The sequence below is a fragment of the Oreochromis aureus genome, linkage group 23 (genome assembly GCF_013358895.1).
Source record: "Oreochromis aureus strain Israel breed Guangdong linkage group 23, ZZ_aureus, whole genome shotgun sequence".
Taxonomy (NCBI): Eukaryota; Metazoa; Chordata; class Actinopteri; order Cichliformes; family Cichlidae; genus Oreochromis; species Oreochromis aureus.
Window position 1 is genome coordinate 4213155 of NC_052963.1, and position 22193 is coordinate 4235347.

Sequence of the window (22193 nt, forward strand, 5' to 3'; positions counted from 1 at the left end):
GAACATGTGTATTTGTTTTTGCAGCCGTGCAGCCCGGGTAATGAAGGAAATTAGTTTGCCGACTAGAGAAAAATCAACCGAGAGCGTGACCGAAGGTTACCGAAGAAAAAACCGATGATGGTTCCAATGCCGAAGAGATTGTCGAACGGAAGGGCCAGAGAAGTTCCGTAGTGTGAAGGTATTTCGGCTATTTCAAGTCTGACAAAAAACAGAGTAGCGCGCACTGTAAATTGTGTCTGGAAATACAATAAAGCGGTGCATGCTCAATCTCTGACTGAAAGCGCTAATTCGTCATTCGGCTTTTGTCAGACTAAAGTAACTGTTAATAAAACTGTTTGAAAAGCTAAGCTATACAACAAGGAGAGATTGAGAATTTCCTTTTAGTTCTCAGTTTATTTGATATTGACAAAAGTTAGTCAATTTTGTCTGTTCTTCTGTAAAACAAACTAAGATTTATTTTTAGAATTAAAATTTTGTTTCTAAGTGGAATTGACAATTTAGTAGTCTGTTTTGTTTGTTCTATTTTGAAACTTAAACGCTTTAGCGGCTGCCTTTTGTGTAGTTTGCAATATTTGCCTTTATTTATCTGAAACTGAAGTCTTATGTTCCTTAAGTACATCTACCCTGTTGAACTTATTATGGGAAATAAAAATTTAAATCAAAACAAGCTGCAGATTATTTCACATTTTACTCTTGAGCAACGGCACATTTAAATCTTACAAATATAGTTATTTGGCCTATATCGTGATATATATCGTTATCGCCAGAAATGAAAAAAACATATCGTGATATGAAAAAATCTTATAAGATAACCTTTATTAGTCCCACACGTGGGAAATTTGTTTTGTCACAGCAGGAAGTGGACAGTGCAAAAGTTATGAAGCAAAAATTAGAATAAAATTATATCGCCCAGCTCTAGAATGAAGCCAAGTGACCCAGGCTTTGCTCATTTGCAGTCTGAGCCATGGGAACAGTCCAGTAGTCACTTTTCATTGGTTTGCCTGCAACTCTGCTTGACTTGAGTTCTGTGTTTTGTTTTGGTTTGTTTTTTTTCTTTCTGCATTTATCTATGATTGGTCATGGAAGGCTCCGTACCTGGGTGCTTGCTATATAATCTTGGCTTGCACTGTTGTATTAAATTGTGGGTCAGAGTATGCAGGCAAGGCCAGTGGACCGGGGAGGAGAGAGGGGAGGAGAGGGGGGGTAGTCATATCAGAAGGCTTCAGAGTAGTTTACTGCTCTGTGCCTCTTCATTGGATGGTGGCGGGCACTGCTGAGTGTTTACCCATGGCCCAGTTATTTGCTAATCTCTCTCCACCTCCCCCAGCTGGCCTTCAGTGCACCCTCCCACTCCTGTGGACTACCCCCTTCCCCTACTAAAAAAACAACAGCGATCTAATCTGGCTCTCTCTCGCTCTCTCAGTGCTGCCAAGGCCCATAGCACCAACGCAAGAGACGTCAGTCTGAGACTTGATTAAAAGTCACCCAGTGCATGGAAGTGTTGGCTGTTTTTTCTCCACACATTCAAGATTAGAGGCACAGGGTGGAAAAGGAAAGGAGGGAAAAAAACAGAGCAGGGCTTTTTGACTAAAGGCTGAAATGTGCTTGGTGCATCATGCACACACCATCATCTCTGCTGGCACGCGATCACGGTCTACTCCAGGATGCGAGATGTGCTCTCTTGCTTTGCTTTTTATGTGGAGCTGAAAGTATGCTGCGCATAGAGATTTTAAACAGAGCTGATTCAGACTCAAGCAAATATATTCCAACACCTGTACTACTAAAACACACTCATTTCCTTCTAGTGTTTATGTTTTCATTTCGCATCTTAACAACACAAATATGCTAAAAATGCAGAGAGGCATTATCTTTGCCCAGGAGCACGGTGTTTTCAGTGTCACAAGAGCTCAAGCTGCTGCGCGCCGACAGCCATTAAAACACTAGTGTGTCTAAATTATATTGTTATTTGGTTGCATGCTTGCTGCTGAGGTACGATGGACAGGAATTTAGGGTATTTGCTGACACCCCTAATTTTTCAAGTCCCCTGGCTGAGTTTTAAGATGCTGGAGATGGGGGTGAGGAGAGTGGGCTTTAATCTGTCCCATCTGTTGCCTTAGGGACTGCCCCCCCCACCACCAGTCAGTCTGTATCTGTCTGGGTCTGGTACAGTTATGCTAATCCTATGGTTTGTACTGCCCCTCAAAGCTTAAAGACCTTCGTTACAGACCATGTATTTATACTAAAACTCAACCCCTGACCCTCTCTCTATATTTAAAACTTTCTCAAATATTTCATGAAAACACAGATGAGAACTAGACTGAAAAGGTGTTTATTATCATTTTGCGCGTATAGGATAATCTCAGATTTATGGATAAGCTCTCATTTTAGGCTGTGTCTGAATTTAGTCTGTGTTTATAACACCATTATTTTCTCGTTGAATAAATGAACAAGTACAGGCTTAACGGGCTACATAATAGCTTGACTGGATGATTTCCCCTACACATCCACCCACTCTACCAGAGGACTGTGGCTGTCTGGTATGGTGGATTTTTCACCTGTTCTCTAAGATCTAACACGTGCTGTAATGTTCTGCACAACTAAAATCTCAGCTCAATAAAAAGACCTGAAACAATTACCGTAGTTCTCGGGTCATACGCCGCTACTTTTTTCCCACACTGTGAACACTGCGGCTTATACTGACGTGCGGCTAATGCATTTTTTTTTTCATGCGGCCAAAAAAATTTTGCCTGGTAACAGTATACCAATAAAATTGATAAGTAGTATATATAGGGCTGTTCGATATAACGATATATATCGGATGACGATATAAAAACGTCTATCGTTTCATTTTACGCTATCGTTTGTTTCATGGTGTCGCAAAATAAACTGTTTACGGCAATATTTTTTCATTATTTTGATGGTCACTGTAGTGGCTATATTAATTTCCTAAAGTTCCCTCTTTCTCTTATATTTAATATAACCACACTACAGAAGGACAAGCGCTTGTTTTTATGCGTTGTCGTTAGCAACAACGACGGTAAAAACCACCTCGTGTCCACTTGTTTATTTTCCACATAAACCTTTCACAATAAAGCTCAAGATCCTGTTGAGACTTTTCAAAATAAACTGAATCACGTGAAAGATGCAGAGTATTTACGGATGAGAAGCAAAAAGAGCCGCCAGGTGCTAAAAAATAAACCTTAGCCTCAAACGTTAGAACAGGCTTTTCCCCGCAGCACGCTGTGTAATAAATACTCACAAAGAAAATGGCAGCCGTTACAACTTATGTCTAAAAATGTATCGTTTCATGCATCAGTTAAAACACTGGACTCCAGGTACGCGATGCCCAGCTGGAAACACTTCACGCAAGTCGAGCTGCCCGACATTCACAGAATTTACAGAAAATGTTACATTTTTGTGATTTATATCGTTATCGGACGATAGATGTCTTAATATCGGGATATGAGATTTTGGTCATATCGCACAGCCCTAAGTATATATACGGTATATATTTTTACCGGTTGTTAAGAAACGTTGTAATGTTGTTTGTGCACTGTTCCGTAAAAAAACCATAAGCAACGTAATTTGTGTGTTACCAATATGTATGTATACTTAAAGGTAGCTGTGTTACAGGCCCTGTTCGGGGAAAAAAAGCATTTGCAGTATGTATTTTTGTATGTTACCATAACGTTTATGTTACCATGTTTATGTCACCTTACGGATTAAATTAAACATTAAAAATCCTCACGTGTAATATTTCTGTGTAAATATCTCATATTACAAGTGAAACGCACACGGCTTAAAATCCGGTGTGGCCTGTACAAGTACAAAATTGATTTTCTTTCTACAATTAGAGAATGCGGCTTTTAATCAGGTGTGCTCTGTAGTCCGGGATTTACGGTAGGTCACAGAAAGAATGGAAGCCGATGACTCTGGTAGTTAATTTATTATGCTGCTACCATGCAAAGAGTGGACAGTCATTGTTAGTTTAAGCTATCATCAGTCATATTTTCTGCCATTTTGAAATATGTTTGGCACTGTATTTTAAAGTGGTTTGAACTCAGGGCTGATAAAGAATGTTATATGCATATGTTCTTGGTTTCCTGAGTTGCCCTGTACTGTGATTTGCATCAGTGCTGTACCAGCTAAATGGTATTGTGATACCTAGTTTAGAAACTACAAAACATTTTTTTTGTTTTTCCCACCGGCATCATTTATTCCTATCAACACTGTAAACATTGTCAAGAGACTGTCAGTCAGTATTTTCGTGATGAAAGAATCACTTTATCTTTAACCGATCAAAGAATAACGTTATTTTATACATTGCATTGCTTGAAACTTCTACATTGATTTTTAGTTAACTTGAAACAAGGAAGAAGAAAAATGCTGAAACGTGCATGAAAACACATCAAGCTGTCACTATTTAGCTTCACTGTAGCCAAAGACTGTACTGGGGTGATAGTTCATACATAATTTAGTCTAGTGCATAAGACACGCATTGTGGAATTTAAGCTCTCTATCTCAAAAGCTGTCAGTATCAGATATATTAGAAAATACACTCTGAGCCTGTCGATGCTGCCTGTAGATACAAATATATAATTTTGGGGGGAAAAGCAGCACACAATCACAAAATTTGGATGTGTTACTACCATGCTTCAAATCTTCCTAGAAAAGTCAAACTAAAGTCTCTAGGTTTGTTTGTTGGTTTTTTTTTGGTAATATCATAATGAAATCTATCATTTTCAAGCTTTCTCTTGAGACCATTCATTTGATTTGAGTTGTTTGATGGCATGAAAGTACACATCATATAGGGGATTCTTTGTTTTAATTTTCAACCTCCTATTAGAGCTGGGCGATAAAACGATAACGATATGTATTGCGAAATAACTTTTTCTCGATAGAAAAATTAAACTATTGCGATAGGCCTCATCTCTCTTGTCCTCTTAAAAAAAAAAAAAAAAGAACAGCCAATCCAAATTAAGTAGCGCAGAGCCGAACCAATCACAGCCGCAGCGTCACGTCACGTGACTTGTTACGTACAGCACAAGCGCCAAGGCGCACATGTGTATTTGTTTTTGCAGCCGTGCAGCCCGGGTAATGAAGGATTGAGTTTGCCGACTAGAGAAAAATCAACCGAGAGCGTGAGCGAAGGTTACCGAAGAAAAAATAGATAATGGTTCCAATGCCGGAGAGCTTGTCGAACGGAAGGGCCAGAGAAGTTCCGTAGTGTGAATGTATTTCGGCTATTTCAAGTCTGACAAAAAACTGTAAATTGTGCCGAAAGCAAGTCTGGAAATACAATAAAGCGGTGCATGCTCAATCGCTGACTGAAAGCGCTAATTTGTCATTCGGCTTTTGTCAGACTAAAGTAACTGTTAATAAAACTGTTTGAAAAGCTAAGCTATACAACAAGGAGAGATTGAGAATTTCCTTTTAGTTCTCAGTTTATTTGATATTGACAAAAGTTAGTCAATTTTGTCTGTTCTTCTGTAAAACAAACTAAGATTTATTTTTAGAATTAATATTTTGTTTCTAAGTGGAATTGACAATTTAGTGGTCTGTTTTGTTTGTTCTATTTTGAAACTTAAACGCTTTAGCGGCTGCCTTTTGTGTAGTTTGCAATATTTGCCTTTATTTATCTGAAACTGAAGTCTTATGTTCCTTAAGTACATCTACCCTGTTAACTTATTATGGGAAATAAATATTTTAATTAAAACAAGCTGCTAATTATTTCACATTTTACTTGTGAGCAACGGCACATTTAAATCTTACAAATATAGTTATTTGGCTTATATCGTGATATATATCGTTATCGCCTGAAATGAAAAAAACATATCGTGATATGAAAAAATCTTATATTGCCCAGCTCTACCTCCTATCTTTAAAACTGTTTTTTCTACAGGCCTTCAAATATGGTAATGCAGACCCTACTAAGCTAATTCTAGATCTCAGAATTTTATGTTGAACTTCAGCTCCATTTTTGAAATTACATGTACCATATATTATAGAAGCAGATAACATGCTGTTCACAAAAGGATTAAAAATGTCACTAACATCATCACAAAGTTATTTTTATTCCAAAAACAAAATAAAAGGAAAAGGTAAAGAATTTGGCAAAAAAATCATGATGAGAATTTTTTTACCCCAGGGAAGTCAGAAAAGGCCAACCTGGGAATTGATATGGAATGATGCTATCAGCTGTGTAGTGCATTTGCAAAGAGGTGGTCTCTGGTTAGCGCTGGGTAGCTAGCAGAGACGTTCCAAATGCAAGTAGCAGATAAAGTATCAAAAACACCAGATTCCTCTCTACTCAAGTTGCAACAGCATAATTGATCCACCTCTATGATGACAAGCATTCCCAGTGTCCTACTTACAACTAAAATGTTTGAATAGCACACTTCTAGAGAATCCTTAGGCTAAGCTAAGGTTGTCATCAAGAGGCCTGCTACCACAGCCATGCTACAATCCATCTCTACAAATCAAATAACTGGCTATAATTCAAGTGACTAATAGCTTAGGACTAGCTAATATCCTTTGTTATCCTAGGGGCTAAAGGTAGCAAGATAATACCTAATAACAGTAGTTGGAAAACAATTCAACTAATATATTTAAGACATACTCTTTAGTTGAATAAAATAAAATAAAATAAATAAAGGAAGACTAAAAATAATAAAGAAGTGTAATTACAAGAGGAAACAACACTCAATCTCACAGTAAATAAAGGTAAGGTATGATACTATCACTGTCATTTGTATCATCTGGGGGGTTTTCATGTAAGAAAAGGCAGTGCACATGAATGACTACGACCACTTAAGCCATCATGTGACAGGGTTCGTCTGTAGTCCCAGCCAGATAACTTGATTAACTTTTTACCCCACAAAAATGCTGAACGCTTGTTGGAAATGTAAAGAATGTTTCATGCTTTTGAATTTTCCACTTAAAAAACTGAAGGCAATCACATTTTTTCAATTATCCGTCAGGTTAATTAATACTGTTAAACTCTGCCATCAATAATACAGCAACCATGCTTTGGAAAGTGTGATATTTCATATTTAAAAAAAAGTCAAGGTGAACAAAATCAAGATTTTATACAGGTTTTAAAACATTACTACCAGCTGAATTCCAATATTAATCCAATATCAGGTGCTTTATCTGATCACTTGGCCTGCTTCATTTCCACTGTTTTTTTCCCTGACTTTTGTTAAATGCACATCTGGTCTAAAATCATTACTTCCTACAAAATGTTAATTTTAATAATGGAACATAATAACTGCACTTCATTCTGTTGCAGCTATCACTGTAATACAATGTGGACATGAGGAATACTGACGTCTCAGGATATAAAACCTACAAAGAGGAGGATATGCATGTGCAGCAAATTCCACATAAGTGGCAGTTAACAGATTGCCTTCTTTTTAAAGTTTCTGTTCATGTAAGTACGCACAACCCCAAGCAGAACTGGTAATCCACACACTGAACAACACTTTTTGCACACTCTAGATTTATTGTCTGTACTGGTCAAGGAAAATGCCTTGTACTAACCATAGGCTGTCACTCTGAGTTACCATCTCAAGGTTGCACCTTTTGTTTTCTAAAACATCCGCTAATTTCTCCTTTTTGCCAAATCAGAAGCCTGCTTTTACCTCCGCCCAGAACTTAAACCAGTGGTACTGGAAGAGAGACACATTGATTTTTTTCAGCTAATAGAGTACAACGCTGGCTGTATTAGAGATCAAATGGCCTCCCACCTCCTGCCCATTCCATCATCCATTGGTCTGTTTCTATCTGCAGCCAGTATCACATCTTAAAAAATAATGACGAGGACTAGAGCTGGGCGATAAAACGATAACGATATGTATTGCGAAATAACTTTTTCTCGATAGAAAAATTAAACTATTGCGATAGACCTCATCTCTCTTGTCCTCTTAAAAAAAAAAAAAAAAAGAACAGCCAATCCAAATTAAGTAGCGCAGAGCCGAACCAATCACAGCCGCAGCGTCACGTCACATGACTTGTTACGTACAGCACAAGCGCCAAGGCGCACATGTGTATTTGTTTTTGCAGCCGGGCTGCCCGGGTAATGAAGGAAAGGAGTTTGCCGACTAGAGAAAAATCAACCGAGAGCGTGACCGAAGGTTACCGAAGAAAAAACAGATGATGGTTCCAATGCTGGAGAGATTGTCAAACGGAAGGGCCACAGAAGTTCCGTAGTGTGAAGGTATTTTGGCTATTTCAAGTCTGACAAAAAACAGAGTAGCGCGCACTGTAAATTGTGCCGAAAGCAAGTCTGGAAATACAATAAAGCGGTGCATGCTCAATCTCTGACTGAAAGCGCTAATTCGTCATTCGGCTTTTGTCAGACTAAAGTAACTGTTAAAACTGTTTGAAAAGCTAAGCTATACAACAAGGAGAGATTGATGCTACGTCCACACGTACCCGGGTATTTTTGAAAATGCAGATTTTTCTATGCGTTTGCACCTTTCATCCACACGTAAACGGCGTTTTCAGTCACTGAAAACGGAGATTTCTAAAACGCCTGCCAGGGTGGATATTTTTCGAAAACTCCGCTTTTGCATTTACGTGTGGACAAGAAAACGGAGAAAACGCAGCGTCAAAGGTGTGCGCCTTTTTGACGCCACACTGTGCGCCACGTTATTGTTTCGGTGAAATGAATTTCTACAATACTGTTACTGTTAATTGTACTCTCTGCAGTGTTTAAATGCTTACATATACACACACAGTTACTGTCCCTCCACACATACGACTCGGTTCTGTTTCTATGCCCCATCTTTGTTTACTATTTCCTACCGAGGCTTCTAGACTTCTGATTGGCCAACATTTCTACACGGTTAGGAATATATCGCCACCTGTTGCTTTGGCATGTTCCTAGCAGCGTTTTCCTTCATTTCTGCGTTTACGTGTGGGCGGGATTATTTTTAAAAGCAAAACGGAAAATCTCCGTTTTCAAAAATACCCATGTACGTGTGGACGTAGCCTGAGAATTTCCCTTTAGTTCTCAGTTTATTTGATATTGACAAAAGTTAGTCAATTTTGTCTGTTCTTCTGTAAAACGACCTAAGATTTATTTTTAGAATTAAAATTTTGTTTCTAAGTGGAATTGACAATTTAGTGGTCTGTTTTGTTTGTTCTATTTTGAAACTTAAACGCTTTAGCGGCTGCCTTTTGTGTAGTTTACAATATTTGCCTTTATCTGAAACTGAAGTCTCATGTTCCTTAAGTACATCTACCCTGTTGAACTTATTATGGGAAATAAATATTTCAATTAAAACAAGCTGCTAATTATTTCACATTTTACTTGTGAGCAACGGCACATTTAAATCTTACAAATATAGTTATTTGGCTTATATCGTGATATATATCGTTATCGCCTGAAATGAAAAAAGCATATCGTGATATGAAAAAATCTTATATCGCCCAGCTCTAACGAGGACCAACCAAAATATCATGGAATCAAAGTGAGGCCAGTGCTTTTATGTTCTCCAGCCTAAGCTTCTAATTTGCACTGGTCCAGTTATGTGAATACTATTTCTGCTTCTACGTGGCTGATATTTTAGCATTTTATGAGTGACTCTCCTCCTGTTTACTATCCTTCTGCTTCTCAGGATGTACTGCATCACATCCTGAGAGCTTAATGCACACTCAGCAGTGTAGGGTGAGGGCCAAAGTGGACACAGCTTGGTAATTTGAGCTTGTGGGCTTTGGGTAATTTTTTCACACTGCTGACACTGAGTAAAGACAGTTAAATCATTCCTAAAGCTTGGTTTGATTATATTAGTGTGCATCATAATAAGCCACTATTTGGATTAATAATTCTCTCAAATAGCTTTCAAAGAACAAAAGATAAGCAGAAACTATTTCTGACAACATTTAAATGTCCTAAAAATATTTGATAGGTGCAGCCTATAACTCAGGGAAAGTTCTCTCTGTGCCATCTTTGCCACCTCTCTGCCACCAAGACAAATTCCTCAAATTTTATTGAGAGTGATATTTAAATAATTCTGATCCATCCTCTTCTACATGTTTTCCAACCAAACCTGGATTTTAAAAGAATGAGCAAATCAAAGGATCCACAGCAGTTTGCACCTGGCTAAAAGAATTCCATGGCCTACAATGTGGGCCAGGACGCACATCTAACCACCACAGTCCAACAGGAGTCTGTAATCTTGAGCCACTAACTTCACTTTCTGTTGAGCCACTGATGTGGCCGCCAAGCTGACAGCTTCAAGAGACCTGCCGTGGCCTTCAAGGCTAGAGAGGGGCGGCCGGGCTAGGGAACAGTAGGTCTGTCAACGCCACAGTATGGGGCCCTCGAGACAATGTCTCGAGGTTTGGGCAAGCGGAGCAAATGAGCAGGTCTTTTATTCTATAGTATAATGGTGCTACTATAATCCTCTTTAGACCCCCAAATCTCCAGCTTACCTGGTACAAGACCAAAATTTTGGCTGTGTAAAAATTTTTTTATATTTTTAAAATTGTCGCATAGGTTTTGAGCATGAATATGCTACAAGTTAGGCCTTACTTGAAAAGAATTCTCTGTAAATAAAAGCCCTGTTACAAAGAAAGCCTGTGGTCGCACTTCAGGTATGGTGTGCAAGTCTGTGCCATGTTTGAAACGGTTTCTACACGACATATTGGAGCAGCAGGCATACACCCACACCCACATACTGACGAGTCACCAGGGACAGTCAGTGAAAGAACGACCCAGGCCCAGCTGCAAACAGGTTAAACACATGGCAGCGGAGAGAATTCAGAAATGAACAGCGGTAACAGAAAAGTCATGAAAAGGGGACAACGGGAGGAGGGAAAAAAAAAAAAAAAAAAAAAAAAAAAGACGTTGAGTCAGAGAGATGACTAACACTTCTGCCAGATATACAGCCCTGTGCTGCTTCTCATCTTCATTGTTCCAAGGATGACCTCAAGATCGGTGCACTGGGATGTGTCTGCTTTGCATTCATGAAGCAACAGCATAGAGAGCAAGCAGTTTGTCTTTTTTCTCTCTTTGCAGTCATTACAGCAACAAAGTCTGACTGCTGTCCTAATTAATTTTGCACAATCCAACAATTTGGATTTATTGGTCGTTTACACCACACATACACACATAAGCATCAATTAATCGCCCTTGTGTTGTTTACTGAGTCAAACTTCTGACAGTCGGCGCAAGTAAGCCACAGTCATAAAGGTAAGGTATATTATAATGATATCAAATGACATCACCACAATTTACATTTTGCTTTTTGTTTGTCTTTTAAAGCACCTCTGTAAATGATTTTAGCCACAACCTGAAAGGCTCTCTCTTCAAGAAATGTTTGTCTATTGAATCATGCTTTTCCTCCACTAGATAGCTACAAACCCAGTCAATATGTCTCAAAATAGGTTAAAAAAAGCAGACTTCAATGTCATGTTATAAATGATATAAATGATAAAACCACCTTGTCTGTTAAATGCACATCTAAATGCAAATAGGGACACCATCCACAGGCAGCTTTAAAATATGAACACAATCACACAGTGTATTCCAGTTTTGCTAAATGCATTCTTATACTTTCCTATGCAACAGCAGTTTTAAATGTGGGTTTCTGATAACACCCTGTCTATGAATGGATGGAGGAGCCTAGGCAATAACACACACTCACAGAAATAATAATACATTATTAAGAAGCACACACATTCACTCCCACGCACTGGGATGGGCAAACCAGGCTATACAAGCCCACCTATTTTCAAACACGGTGCCAGAGCCTGAGCACAATCTTGAACTTCTATCACCTAAAACACCCATCTTTTAAAATACCTTCCCACACATTCCACCTGCTCCCTCTTCTCTCTTCCTTTCCCCGCATACACTGCTCCACTATCTCTGTGCAGCTCTGCTACTATCTTATCACACTCAAGGTCTCACAGAAGCCTGGCTTCAGCCCAAAGTCTTGAACAGGGGGCACAACTTGGCAGACAATGGCTGCAGTATGTTTGGCAGTGTTTTTCCAAGCCTTTTGTACACCCAATGATAAAAATAAGCAAGGGGTGAATTTGCTGCTGTGTTTAAGAGAAGATATCTATGATGTTTTATAAAATTCAATGATATGAGTGCCATAGAAGACTCCAGAAAAGACCTAGCCAGACAACAAGATGCGGGAGAAGAAAAACAAACAGATGAGGCAGACGCACACAAATACAGGGAGCAAAAAAATGTCTTTCGGAATTTTTTTTTTTTTCTTACCACAGCCAACACACACACACACACACACACACACACACACACACACACACAAATAAATAAATAAAATTAACAAAAAACGAAAATCTTTTTATATTCAAACATCTGCACCATGGCGAATGTATAGAAAGAAGCAGAAACCAACAGGAAAGCATTAAATATTAATGAGGAGCACATTTTCTCTCAAACCAAAAATCAATTTACCAATAACACACTCACCAGCCACTGAAGTCAGGAAAATCGCCAAGCAAATTCCAAATTCAGCAAGCGACTTTATCGTGATTCGGCCCACAGCCATGACAGTGTTGACTGACTTTGGTCTCGTAGTTAGAGGTCCACCCAGTGTTCTTTTTACTTCTGTAGTTCCCACTTTGTTTTCAGATCCTCTCCCTCACGTCATAACTTGAACTACTCTCACTGACATGGAATAATACATCGAGAAATTGTGCAAAAAAAGTAACGCTGTTAGGTTGGGGTCGGTGATTTGTTCACGATCGTTAAGTGCAAATGAAAGTTAAGTTAGTCCCGTTTCCGACCCCAGCACAGCCTGGACAGACGAGCCGAGAGGCTAACTTGTTTGGCGGATCTGCCATCCACAACTAGCCAGCGAGGAACGTCCATATCTGCTAGCTAACATGCTAGCTGCCAGGGGTGACTGTCTGGTACTACAAAACTTAGGTAAAGAGGGTAAATACCACGAAAAAACAGGCACTCAGTTCTTTCGTCTAGATTTCAAACCACTCTCAGCTTTAATCCTTTATAAAAATGTCCAGTCGTCGACACTTACAGCTATAAATTCGGCATTTAAAGATTAGCCACTTAGCCCGGATAGGTCGCAAGCTGACTGCTCCCGAAGCTAACCGACGCTAGCTTAATTCCAAGCCAGTTACTTCTCTGTCCCGTCTCATTTCTCGCGCTTCCTTACAGAAGAAAACAAAATTCATAAATCAGTGGCGCCTATACTGAGCTTTTCTGGTGTGCGGTACACCGCGACTATTCCTCCGGCGCTGACAGATGGCGGAGGGAGGAGATGGATATCTCTCGTTCTGAACTGGGCGGCTGGGAACGCCTCGTTTGCAGGCTTGTCTGGACCGCTCGTCTCCGGTATCAGGTTGCTGTGGGTTGGTGTTGGGGGTGGAGGACAGAATTCCACCGCGGGAGGGGTGAGCCAGCGCCACTGTGCTGCAGACTATGGATACAACACCCTGAATCATGTGCTGCATTCAGGCTGTCGATGGAACTGTCGAAACTTTAATTACTGTAAACACCGGCCTGACGTTAACATCCTATACGTATGGAAAAGCTCTCGAAAAATAGTCGCCAATGTTATACGCCAACGTTATTACATGGTTATAGTACAAAGCGATTATGTATTGATAAAAACAAATAAATAACTGCTGTTTGTTAAAAGATGATAACAATCAAACATGCTAAAATATAATTTATTATTCCTGCATTTACATACTTATACTTAGAATCATTTGTTATTCAATCATTAGTGTTACTTTACTGCCTCTGTGTGGTGAATAAAACTGTATGTGTTAAAGTACACTGTAATTATTCCAGCAGGTGGCAACGTTAGCCCGTGCCTATGACAAACCGGTGTGTGGTTTTCCCTCATATAATCTCAAAAATCAAATTTTCCTATATAGTCCTTTTATGAATTTATAAAACAAATAACCCTAATTGCAATGGAAAACACTGAAGCTTTTAATATTGGAAAGAGACAGAAAGCACTTAAACCTCACATCATCTATACCACGGAAAAACATTAGAACTTTTCCCGTTTCAAGGTAGTTAATTTCGGCCAGAGCTCAACTCAAGGGCTCTGATTTCGTCGTGTTTAATTTTGTAGAGTTTTACGAATTTCCTTCCTGACTCAAGTCTACAGGCCATATGTATTTCCCACTAAAATCGAACCACCTGACAGCAGCTTTCACTATCGTATGAGTAAACAGTTACACTATGGAGTCACAGAACTTGGCCAGATAGGAACGTGATGGCTGAAAAAGCTCTGTCCTCATGATTAAAGGAGGCGTGTCTGTTTGCGAAAGGGATCTCAGCTGCCGGGACGAGGCACCGCAGGATTTTGGATGTTGCTCTCTGGTCGCTGTTGACTGGGAACTCAATCGCCAGGTATCCTGGGCTACACTGTCCGCTATGATCGAGCTAGCGTTAAGTTTACGAAAAGCATGACGACAGAATAAAACTGCACGACTCTGCGTTTAGGCACGTCGGACATCCCGGAGCACAGAGTATCTGCGTTTTGCAGCGACAGCTTGTAAACAACCTCGCACACCGTCGAGGTGTGCTCGTCGCGGGACCTGTCTGTCTGATGAAAGGTGGGCTATACTATGGCTGCTGCGCCACTGGAAGCGAGGAAGTTTACCCGGGGTCTCAACAAACCGGGAACCGCCGCAGAGCTGAGGCAGAGCGTCTCCGAGGCTGTCAGGACGTCAGTGTGGATGGTAAGAGAAAGGCTCACACAAGTGAATGAACATATTTGGCCCACTGTGTATCATGCAGTGTACGTTTGGAATCGTTTGCTTCGTTCTTGCTACAGAGGATAATTTGTTTGGTGTAAAGTTCAGTGCCTTGCTCAAAGGCAGTACTTCTAAAGCATGGCGTGTTTTACTGTATCAAAAACATCCACAACTTTTTGTTGTTGTTGTTGTTACATTCAAACTGCCAATTTCTGGTGCATATACTTTACACTCTCCACGACCTACTGTTTTCCCGAAGAGGTTGCCAAGTAACTGAAACATAGACCAGCTCTAACGTGATGAAGGCGAAACACACCCATCCATACACATCTCGGTACATTCTGTCATCTGACCCGCACAATTTCATCTTGTAACTAGACAATGACCAAACAGCCACACAATGACAAAGGTAACACAATATGCCTGTCTTATTTACAGTATGAAGGAAGATTATTCTGCACTTGTGTGCTCTGTGGCACATGTAGTAGCAAAACAAACAAATAAAAATGTATCATTCTTGACCAGCTCATCAGGATAGTTAAAAACACTGCAGTGGGGTTTTCACATTTCACATTTCAAAGAGTGGAAACGAGGAGAAATAAAACAGCTCTCTTTATGAGTAATGTGATCCACCGGCACCTGTAAAGCTCACAAATTGTTGCATGACTGTCATGTCACAAATTCTTGTCATCGTCAGACTCAGAAAACAGGGCACCCAACCAAGGACTGTCCAACACATAACCCCTTAAACCATAAAATCTTTTGTTTTTAAAGCATGGATTAGATTAATATTTATGTCATATTTTTTTTGTCATATTTTAAATGTTAAGCTTCAAAGATATTGGTAGGCAGAGTTTACTACCTTTACCTTCCCCTTGCTTTAACTTATTACGTTAAGCTAACTGACTTATCATTTAGACTTCTGTCAAGCCCTTATGTCTTGTTTTCTGTTTCTCTCTTTGAAAATTTAAATATTAAATAAAAGTAAAGATGAATAACTACATACATGTAGTTATCTAAATTTATTAATATCCTTATACGATTTTTCACAGGTAAAAATAGGATTAGTGAAAATAGTTAGCAGAAGCCAGGATAACTTGAGATATCTTTTCAGTTGTTAATTTAAGTTAAAAACTCTGGTCCAGCAAAAATGAGGTTGGCTGGTGTTGGACTGTGGTTGCTTGGTGGTTTAATCAACAAGGATACAGGATTGAGAAAAACACAGGAAGTGTTTGGTAGACGGGCATGGGCTTCTGTACATACAGCTCTTCAACTTACGTAAAAACAATCCATTATGTAGTCTTAGTCTTCATTTCTGTTATGTCACAGTAGACTATTAATTCTGTCTTAGGCCAGTGTGTGGTGTGGCATAATGGATACTGAATCAAATCTCTGGGTTGTGTTTAATAATGGATGAGATGATGGCTATTTTTAAACTTGCCCTCTTTCTCTTCCGTAATGTGGTGTCACATTAAGCACCCGCGGGGCCATCAATTATGAATACCTGCAGATGCAATAAATTGTCTAAATTCAAGAGTGAGGCCAGTTCTGGGAACAAGTGTTCGTACACACGCTGTAGTTACTGCAGGCATGGTTGGCACTCAGCTATACCTTAGTAAACAAAGTGGAGGCCAAGCAGTAGAGCACTAAGGACAGCCTATGGCATTTTAATAATCACTTCCAACTGTGGGAAATGTTTACTTAGACATTTTATACATTTCCCTGCCTTGCCTTTACCCACTTCTTCATACTCATGCCCAGTTAAATTCTGTCTTCGTCTTTTTATATTTTAGGTTCTTCGTTAATGAGCCTGAATAACCTCGTGGCCCCTGTACATGTCTGAAAGTGAGAAACGCTAACCATATAATGTGCATCCTGATACCTTAATATCACCTCCCATTTTCAGTGGAACCGTGGAGCTCCACTTAAGAGTCAATTCCACTCCAGAGGATTTGGTCTGATTAGAGCATTAAAAAACTGGCAGAGATAAGCTGCAGATTTGCAGATGCTTTAGCACTGCTGACCTATATCTGTGACATGATACCTGCAGGGTCTGTGATGGTGCTGGGCGTTTGGTTGTCTGCTGGTTTTTGTGGTCCTGAGTTGTTGTGACTGATCGCTGAGCCTAGGCCTTTTCAAACCATGTGGTTTCCATGCTTTCTTGATTTAGGCTACCTCATGCTCTGTGTCATTACCACCCTTACAGTGGAGTAAACACTGTGGTCAGTCTGGTGTAGAGGAGACTGCAGGAGAAACGTTATTTCTTTTTTATTCGTTGTAAGAAAACAACCAAAGTCAACATCACTGTAATCTGAAATTCCAACATCATGACATGATTTTGACATTTTGCTAACCAAACCAAACCAGACAGGCCACTGATCTTTTTAATGCCTGCAGGCTCACAAATGAAGAAGCTGCTTCTTGTTTGAATGTCACGTCATGTTTTTTGGATTGTCTCTGCATGTTTTTGCTGTGTTTTTATTTCTGCTGCACGGCCTGCAGCTGTAATTTAAGTGAGTGTGTAGGAGAGGCTTCAGCTTGTTGCAAAAATGTTTTGTGTGTTTTGAGGCTGCTGTTTTGTTCATTGGAGGTTTTTTGCCTCAGATTTGGCAGGAAGCATTTATTGCATTTCAACTGAAGACTCTTTTGCAAAGCTCAACAAATCTTAATTATTGTGTGAACAAGTGAAACAAGACTAAGATAATCCCAAATTAAGATTTCTTCTTTGTTTAGCCAGATTTTCCTGCCATCGTGATTGGCAAAGCCATAAAACACATTGTAGAGCTAAACATGATAATTACTCATGAAAAGTTTTATCTTTTATATGTAAAACTGTAAATAGTTACACTTTATAAGTGTGATATTTAATGTAATTTTATGTATTTGCTGTCTGAACTGGATCGTTATAAATTGTCTGATGGTGTTGTTAAATTTCTTATTTATTGTTTTTATCTGACCTGCCAGGTCAAGCGTGACACGTAGACTTTTGGCTAACTCTGGCATATTGACATTGATATGTTCATTAACATGCACTGTCTCTTTTAAATAAATACATTCAAATAACCATCATGAAAAAATAAAGCAGTGGATATTTCAATCAGCTGTGTCTGCAAAAAATGGGCAGTGACCAGAAAATATTTTATCTGACCCAGATGACACAATTGCATATCCAGTTCTGTGGAGCATGTGCAAAAATAGGTTTTTGATGTGGAAAACATTCATGGTCTCTTTGGTTGCTTGAGGATCCTGACATGTGAAAGTTGGACGAAAAGCGATACAATTAGAAAACTTGAAGCCTACTAAGACTGAAACAAAAAACAGCAACAGTGTGCTAGTTTTAAAGCTACTAAAACTCTATCCGAACATGTTTTTGTTTTTGTTTTTGTTTTGTTTTGTTTTGTTTTAATTAAAAAAACCCTCTTCTGCAGGGTTCAAGTGGACCCTGTTTCACTCTGTCAATACCTGCAGGCTTTTCATGAGACCCTCAATACCCAAATCACAGTGGAGTACATTCATTACTTTTAGCCTAAATTTAGGTCCATGATGAAACTTTTGGCCTCTGTGCCTGAGATGAAGAGAGGAAGCACAGTAACACTCAAAGAACAATGGGAACATGATCTGAGCCCTTCACATTTCAGTGAGACTGTCCTTGGACCCATAGCTGGACTGGCCATCGGGCGTACTGGGCATTTGCCCGGTGGGCCGATGGTAATTTTTCGTTTTTATGGGCTGATGGTTTTTTTGTTGTTGTTGTTTTTTTTTCCCGTAATGGTGTAAACAATGAAAGGTGGCGGATTGGCCAAATGCTGGCAGATGTGTAAAAATAACTCAATTGTTTGGTGGTGGCTATGGCAGAGCTTCCACAGATTCATTAAAATTAGCAAGTGGTGGAGGCCAGCAGGTGGATGAGGGAAAGGGGGGGGGGGGCAGCTGCTGCTACTTCAATCACGAAACTGATCAATGATCAGCTGATCAGCTTTTTTGTCGCAAGTCCCATCTCTCTTGTTTGTTTATCGCCCACTTCGCGCCAGAAAAAGTAAACCAACGGATGTCACGCTAAACAACAGCAGCACGTTTAAGCGAGATAAGCTGTTGTTAGAATTGATTTAATACTACTTTCTAGTATCAGCTGATGTTTGCTAGAGCCACAGCTGTAAAAGCTGCTGGTCATGATATCGGTTTGGTTATCTGGTGAGAGGGAAACATGAAGATGAAACCAGGAGATGTCCTTACTGAATCATCAGAGCCGAACAGGTGATGGAGAAACAGGTTTACCTTTTAGGTGACATGAATTAGTTGAAGGAAAGTTATGAACTGTTTCTGAGAGACAAATAACACCAGGATCCTTTTTTACGTAGCTGACAGCTGGTAACTGTGCAGGGGCGGGTCTAGCAAAGTTTTGCCAGGGGAGCAGGTAGGACATTAACAGGGAGAGGGGGACGCAAAAAATACTTTTCTTTCTCATTCTCATTTAAATTTTCTAGCTTTTAACAAATAATTATCTGAATCTTACAACCAAAGTTTTCATCTGATGTAAAATGTATAGAAATCCATTATTGTACATAGTAATTTTTTTCAGGGTCCCAACATAATTTCTTCAGAAGTAAGTACTGTATATGATGCCAGTATTTTCCCACATTTTCTAGATACTGTACCAGTACTGTGTAAAATGCCATCAAAAAGTCAATTAAGTTTTATTCTTTCTCACCTGTCTTTCTGTCTCCTTTCACTTTTTAAAGGTTGCCATGTTAGAAAAAATATTTTGTCCTGCGATGATGTTAATTGATGTGGTAAATCAATAGTTTATGAAAATATCACTAAATCTGTCATTTATTATTTTTAATATTCACTAATGGTCATGTGTCATCTCTAGTCTTCTCTGTCTTAATGTCAGGTCTCCACCATGTGTTGTAGATAGTTCAGGAGGTTAACTCTACCAAGCAGTCTTTGGGTTTCGCCTAAGTACTGTTTAGAATACCAGAATAGGGAGGATGGTGTAGGTTTAAGTTTATTAGATTGATACATATATACCAACAAGACAGTTTACATCACTGTGACAACAGCGTTTGTTTTCATTCAAAGGCTTCATGGTTTTTCCTATAATACCCGGTGGGCCAGTCTGTAGTCAAAATGCCCCGGCTGATTTTTTGTCCCAGTCCAGCCCTAGACTGGGACAAAAAATCGGGTCCCTCTGCTGAGTATGCATAGCCTCAACTAACTTAAAAGTACCTGTGTTTTATTGTTTGTATTCATTTAACGAGAGCCATATCATGGATGGATAATAATATAATATCCTTATTATTTTGTACCGTATTTACCATATTATCTTCCTGACTTTGCCTGTCAGCCTATAGTCTTACCCCATTAAAATGGAAAAATTTCATTCCTCTTTTCATCCTAGGTGGTTAAGAGATGCTGTGTTTAATTGAACTGATTAAATCAAATCAAACCACATTAGTGAAACCATTCTTTTGCTTGCTCTCACTGAGCAATATTACAGTGTTTGGGCAAAGCTTTTAGTGACCATATATCTGGAGGTTTTTTGTTGTTTTGTTTTGTTTCATAGGAAGCTTTTTCAGGATCTATTCAGGTTAGAAGTGTCTCCTGGCTTTTTCCAGCGAGTTATCAGGGTTGTTGCACTGTTAGTATCAGCCTCTGGGAGGCAGCATTGGTCCATGTCTCCTGGCATTACAGGCTTCAAGTTACTTTACAATAAAGACTTATTCAAGGATGTGCACATGAGAAAAGCATAATGTTTGCTTTGCTGACTGAGGGCGATTTTCCTATTTTTGTTTTGCAGTCTGCTTTACAACTCATGGAAACAGATAAAAAATCTTTGCATTTATTGAATGCTTTTTGAGGTTCAGCTGGTTAAAAAGGGAAACTGAAATTAAAGTATACATGCAGGTTATTGTCCTTACTTCTAAAGGGAGCTTTCAAAAGTGAAAACAGAATGCCTGTTGTGAGTGATTTGAGAATTTAGTAGCAAAAATATCCTGCAGAATAGAGAATTAATGTCAACTGTGGAGCTCTGCTTTGCAGGTGTAAAGACCATTTTATCGTTTTTCAGTTCATTATTTGGTTTAGTTTTTGCTTTATAGCTTAGCTTTATAGAATGTCATGCTCATAGATGTTGTTTTCCACCACAGCTGACTGTTTTCAATTCAGTCTAAATGTATTTATATAGCAGGATTATAAAGCAGTGGAACAACGATCCCCTCAATGTGCTTGAAGTAGAAATGAAACACTAAATGTATAAAGGCTGATTACACCATTGAGGCCGGCTCTCAAAAACTGACATAACTAACATAAACTAATGGAAATCTTACTAATAAAACAACCAATAACTGCTGTTACAGCAGTTAATTATTTTGGGGAAAAAGGGACACTAAAACTAAAAATAAGTTTAAGGGGGTCACATTTGTTCTGCCTCTGGCTGTAACAGTGGGTTGAACCAGCTTTCACCTGACTCAAACAGACTCTTCTCCACATAGTCCTTATTTTTAAGTGCTTTACAAACACAAACATTATGGCTAACAGGTGGATTTTCCTGTGTCAGTGCAGTTAGCTAAACAACATACAACCACTTACTGCTTCAGAAAGTAGAGAGTATGGCCTTGATTTTAACATAAAACTTATTGTTGCAGCACAAAAGTGTTCCCCTTAAACTGATTTTTTTAGTTTACTCTCTTTATATTCCCCTGACTTATTGGTTCTGTTGCTAGTTTAAGTCTATTGACAGCGACCAACCAACCGGTGACGTAAGGTTCCATACTGACAGAAGATGGCGCTAAACAAGTTTTTAAAACTTCAAGTACTTATTTCTTAAATCCAGCTTCACAGACAGAGTTACCTCTATGTCGGTTTTTGAGATCAGGCCTCAATGGTCTAAATTAGCCTTTACCTTTACTTGAAGGTAGATCATTACCATATCATTACAATACTGGCTTGTGAGATCCTAAGATTTCCAAGGTGTACAGTAGACCTAGAAACTCATTTTGTAGGAATAAAGTTGAGGTTCCTATATGAGATTCTCTCAAAAGTCTTAACTGTATGTGTGTATTTTTACAATTATCCTCATGCATACACAAGTTTGATAGAAAAAAAATGATTGCAGTACACGTGAATTTATTTAAATAACTTCATTCAGCAAATTGTTAATAAACACTTCACACAAAAAATCACACTTTTTACATTACTTTCATCTCAGCTATTCAATTCTCTTTTGATCTTCGTGTTTTAGTAGACACAATGCAGGGTCGTTCACTACCGGTGATTAAAAACATGTGAGCATACATTTCAAGAGCACAATAGTGCCACTTAGTTCTAAAGATTATGTTCTTATAGTTTGTACTTGAACATAATAAAGGACTGAGTCACAACAGTTGACGTCTGAGCCATCATATCTTCATTAACATGTTTGCTCGTGTCAGCTGAAATTTGGGAGCATTCAGACTGCCTCTACCAAGAGCATG

At 39.1% G+C, this 22193-nt stretch overlaps 2 protein-coding genes across 5 annotated transcripts in view; one reads left to right on the forward strand and one right to left on the reverse strand.

Annotated features, from left to right (window-relative positions):
- The window catches only part of LOC116313737 (bone morphogenetic protein receptor type-2), a 62790-nt gene extending 49438 nt beyond the window's left edge, over positions 1-13352 (reverse strand). For both annotated transcript variants that reach the window (XM_039606816.1, XM_039606815.1), the window contains exon 1: positions 12455-13352. In XM_039606816.1, the coding sequence (XP_039462750.1) occupies positions 12455-12533 (79 nt within the window). In that variant the 5' untranslated portion in view covers positions 12534-13352. The remainder of the gene's footprint in view (positions 1-12454) is intronic.
- Positions 13353-13751: 399 nt separating this feature from the next.
- Positions 13752-22193, forward strand: part of LOC116311830 (dedicator of cytokinesis protein 9-like) — a 73839-nt gene continuing 65397 nt past the window's right edge. For 2 of the 3 annotated variants that reach the window (XM_039606799.1, XM_039606814.1), the window contains exon 1: positions 13752-14703. In XM_039606799.1, the coding sequence (XP_039462733.1) occupies positions 14590-14703 (114 nt within the window). In that variant the 5' untranslated portion in view covers positions 13752-14589. The remainder of the gene's footprint in view (positions 14704-22193) is intronic. The other variant, XM_039606800.1, reaches the window with a different exon arrangement.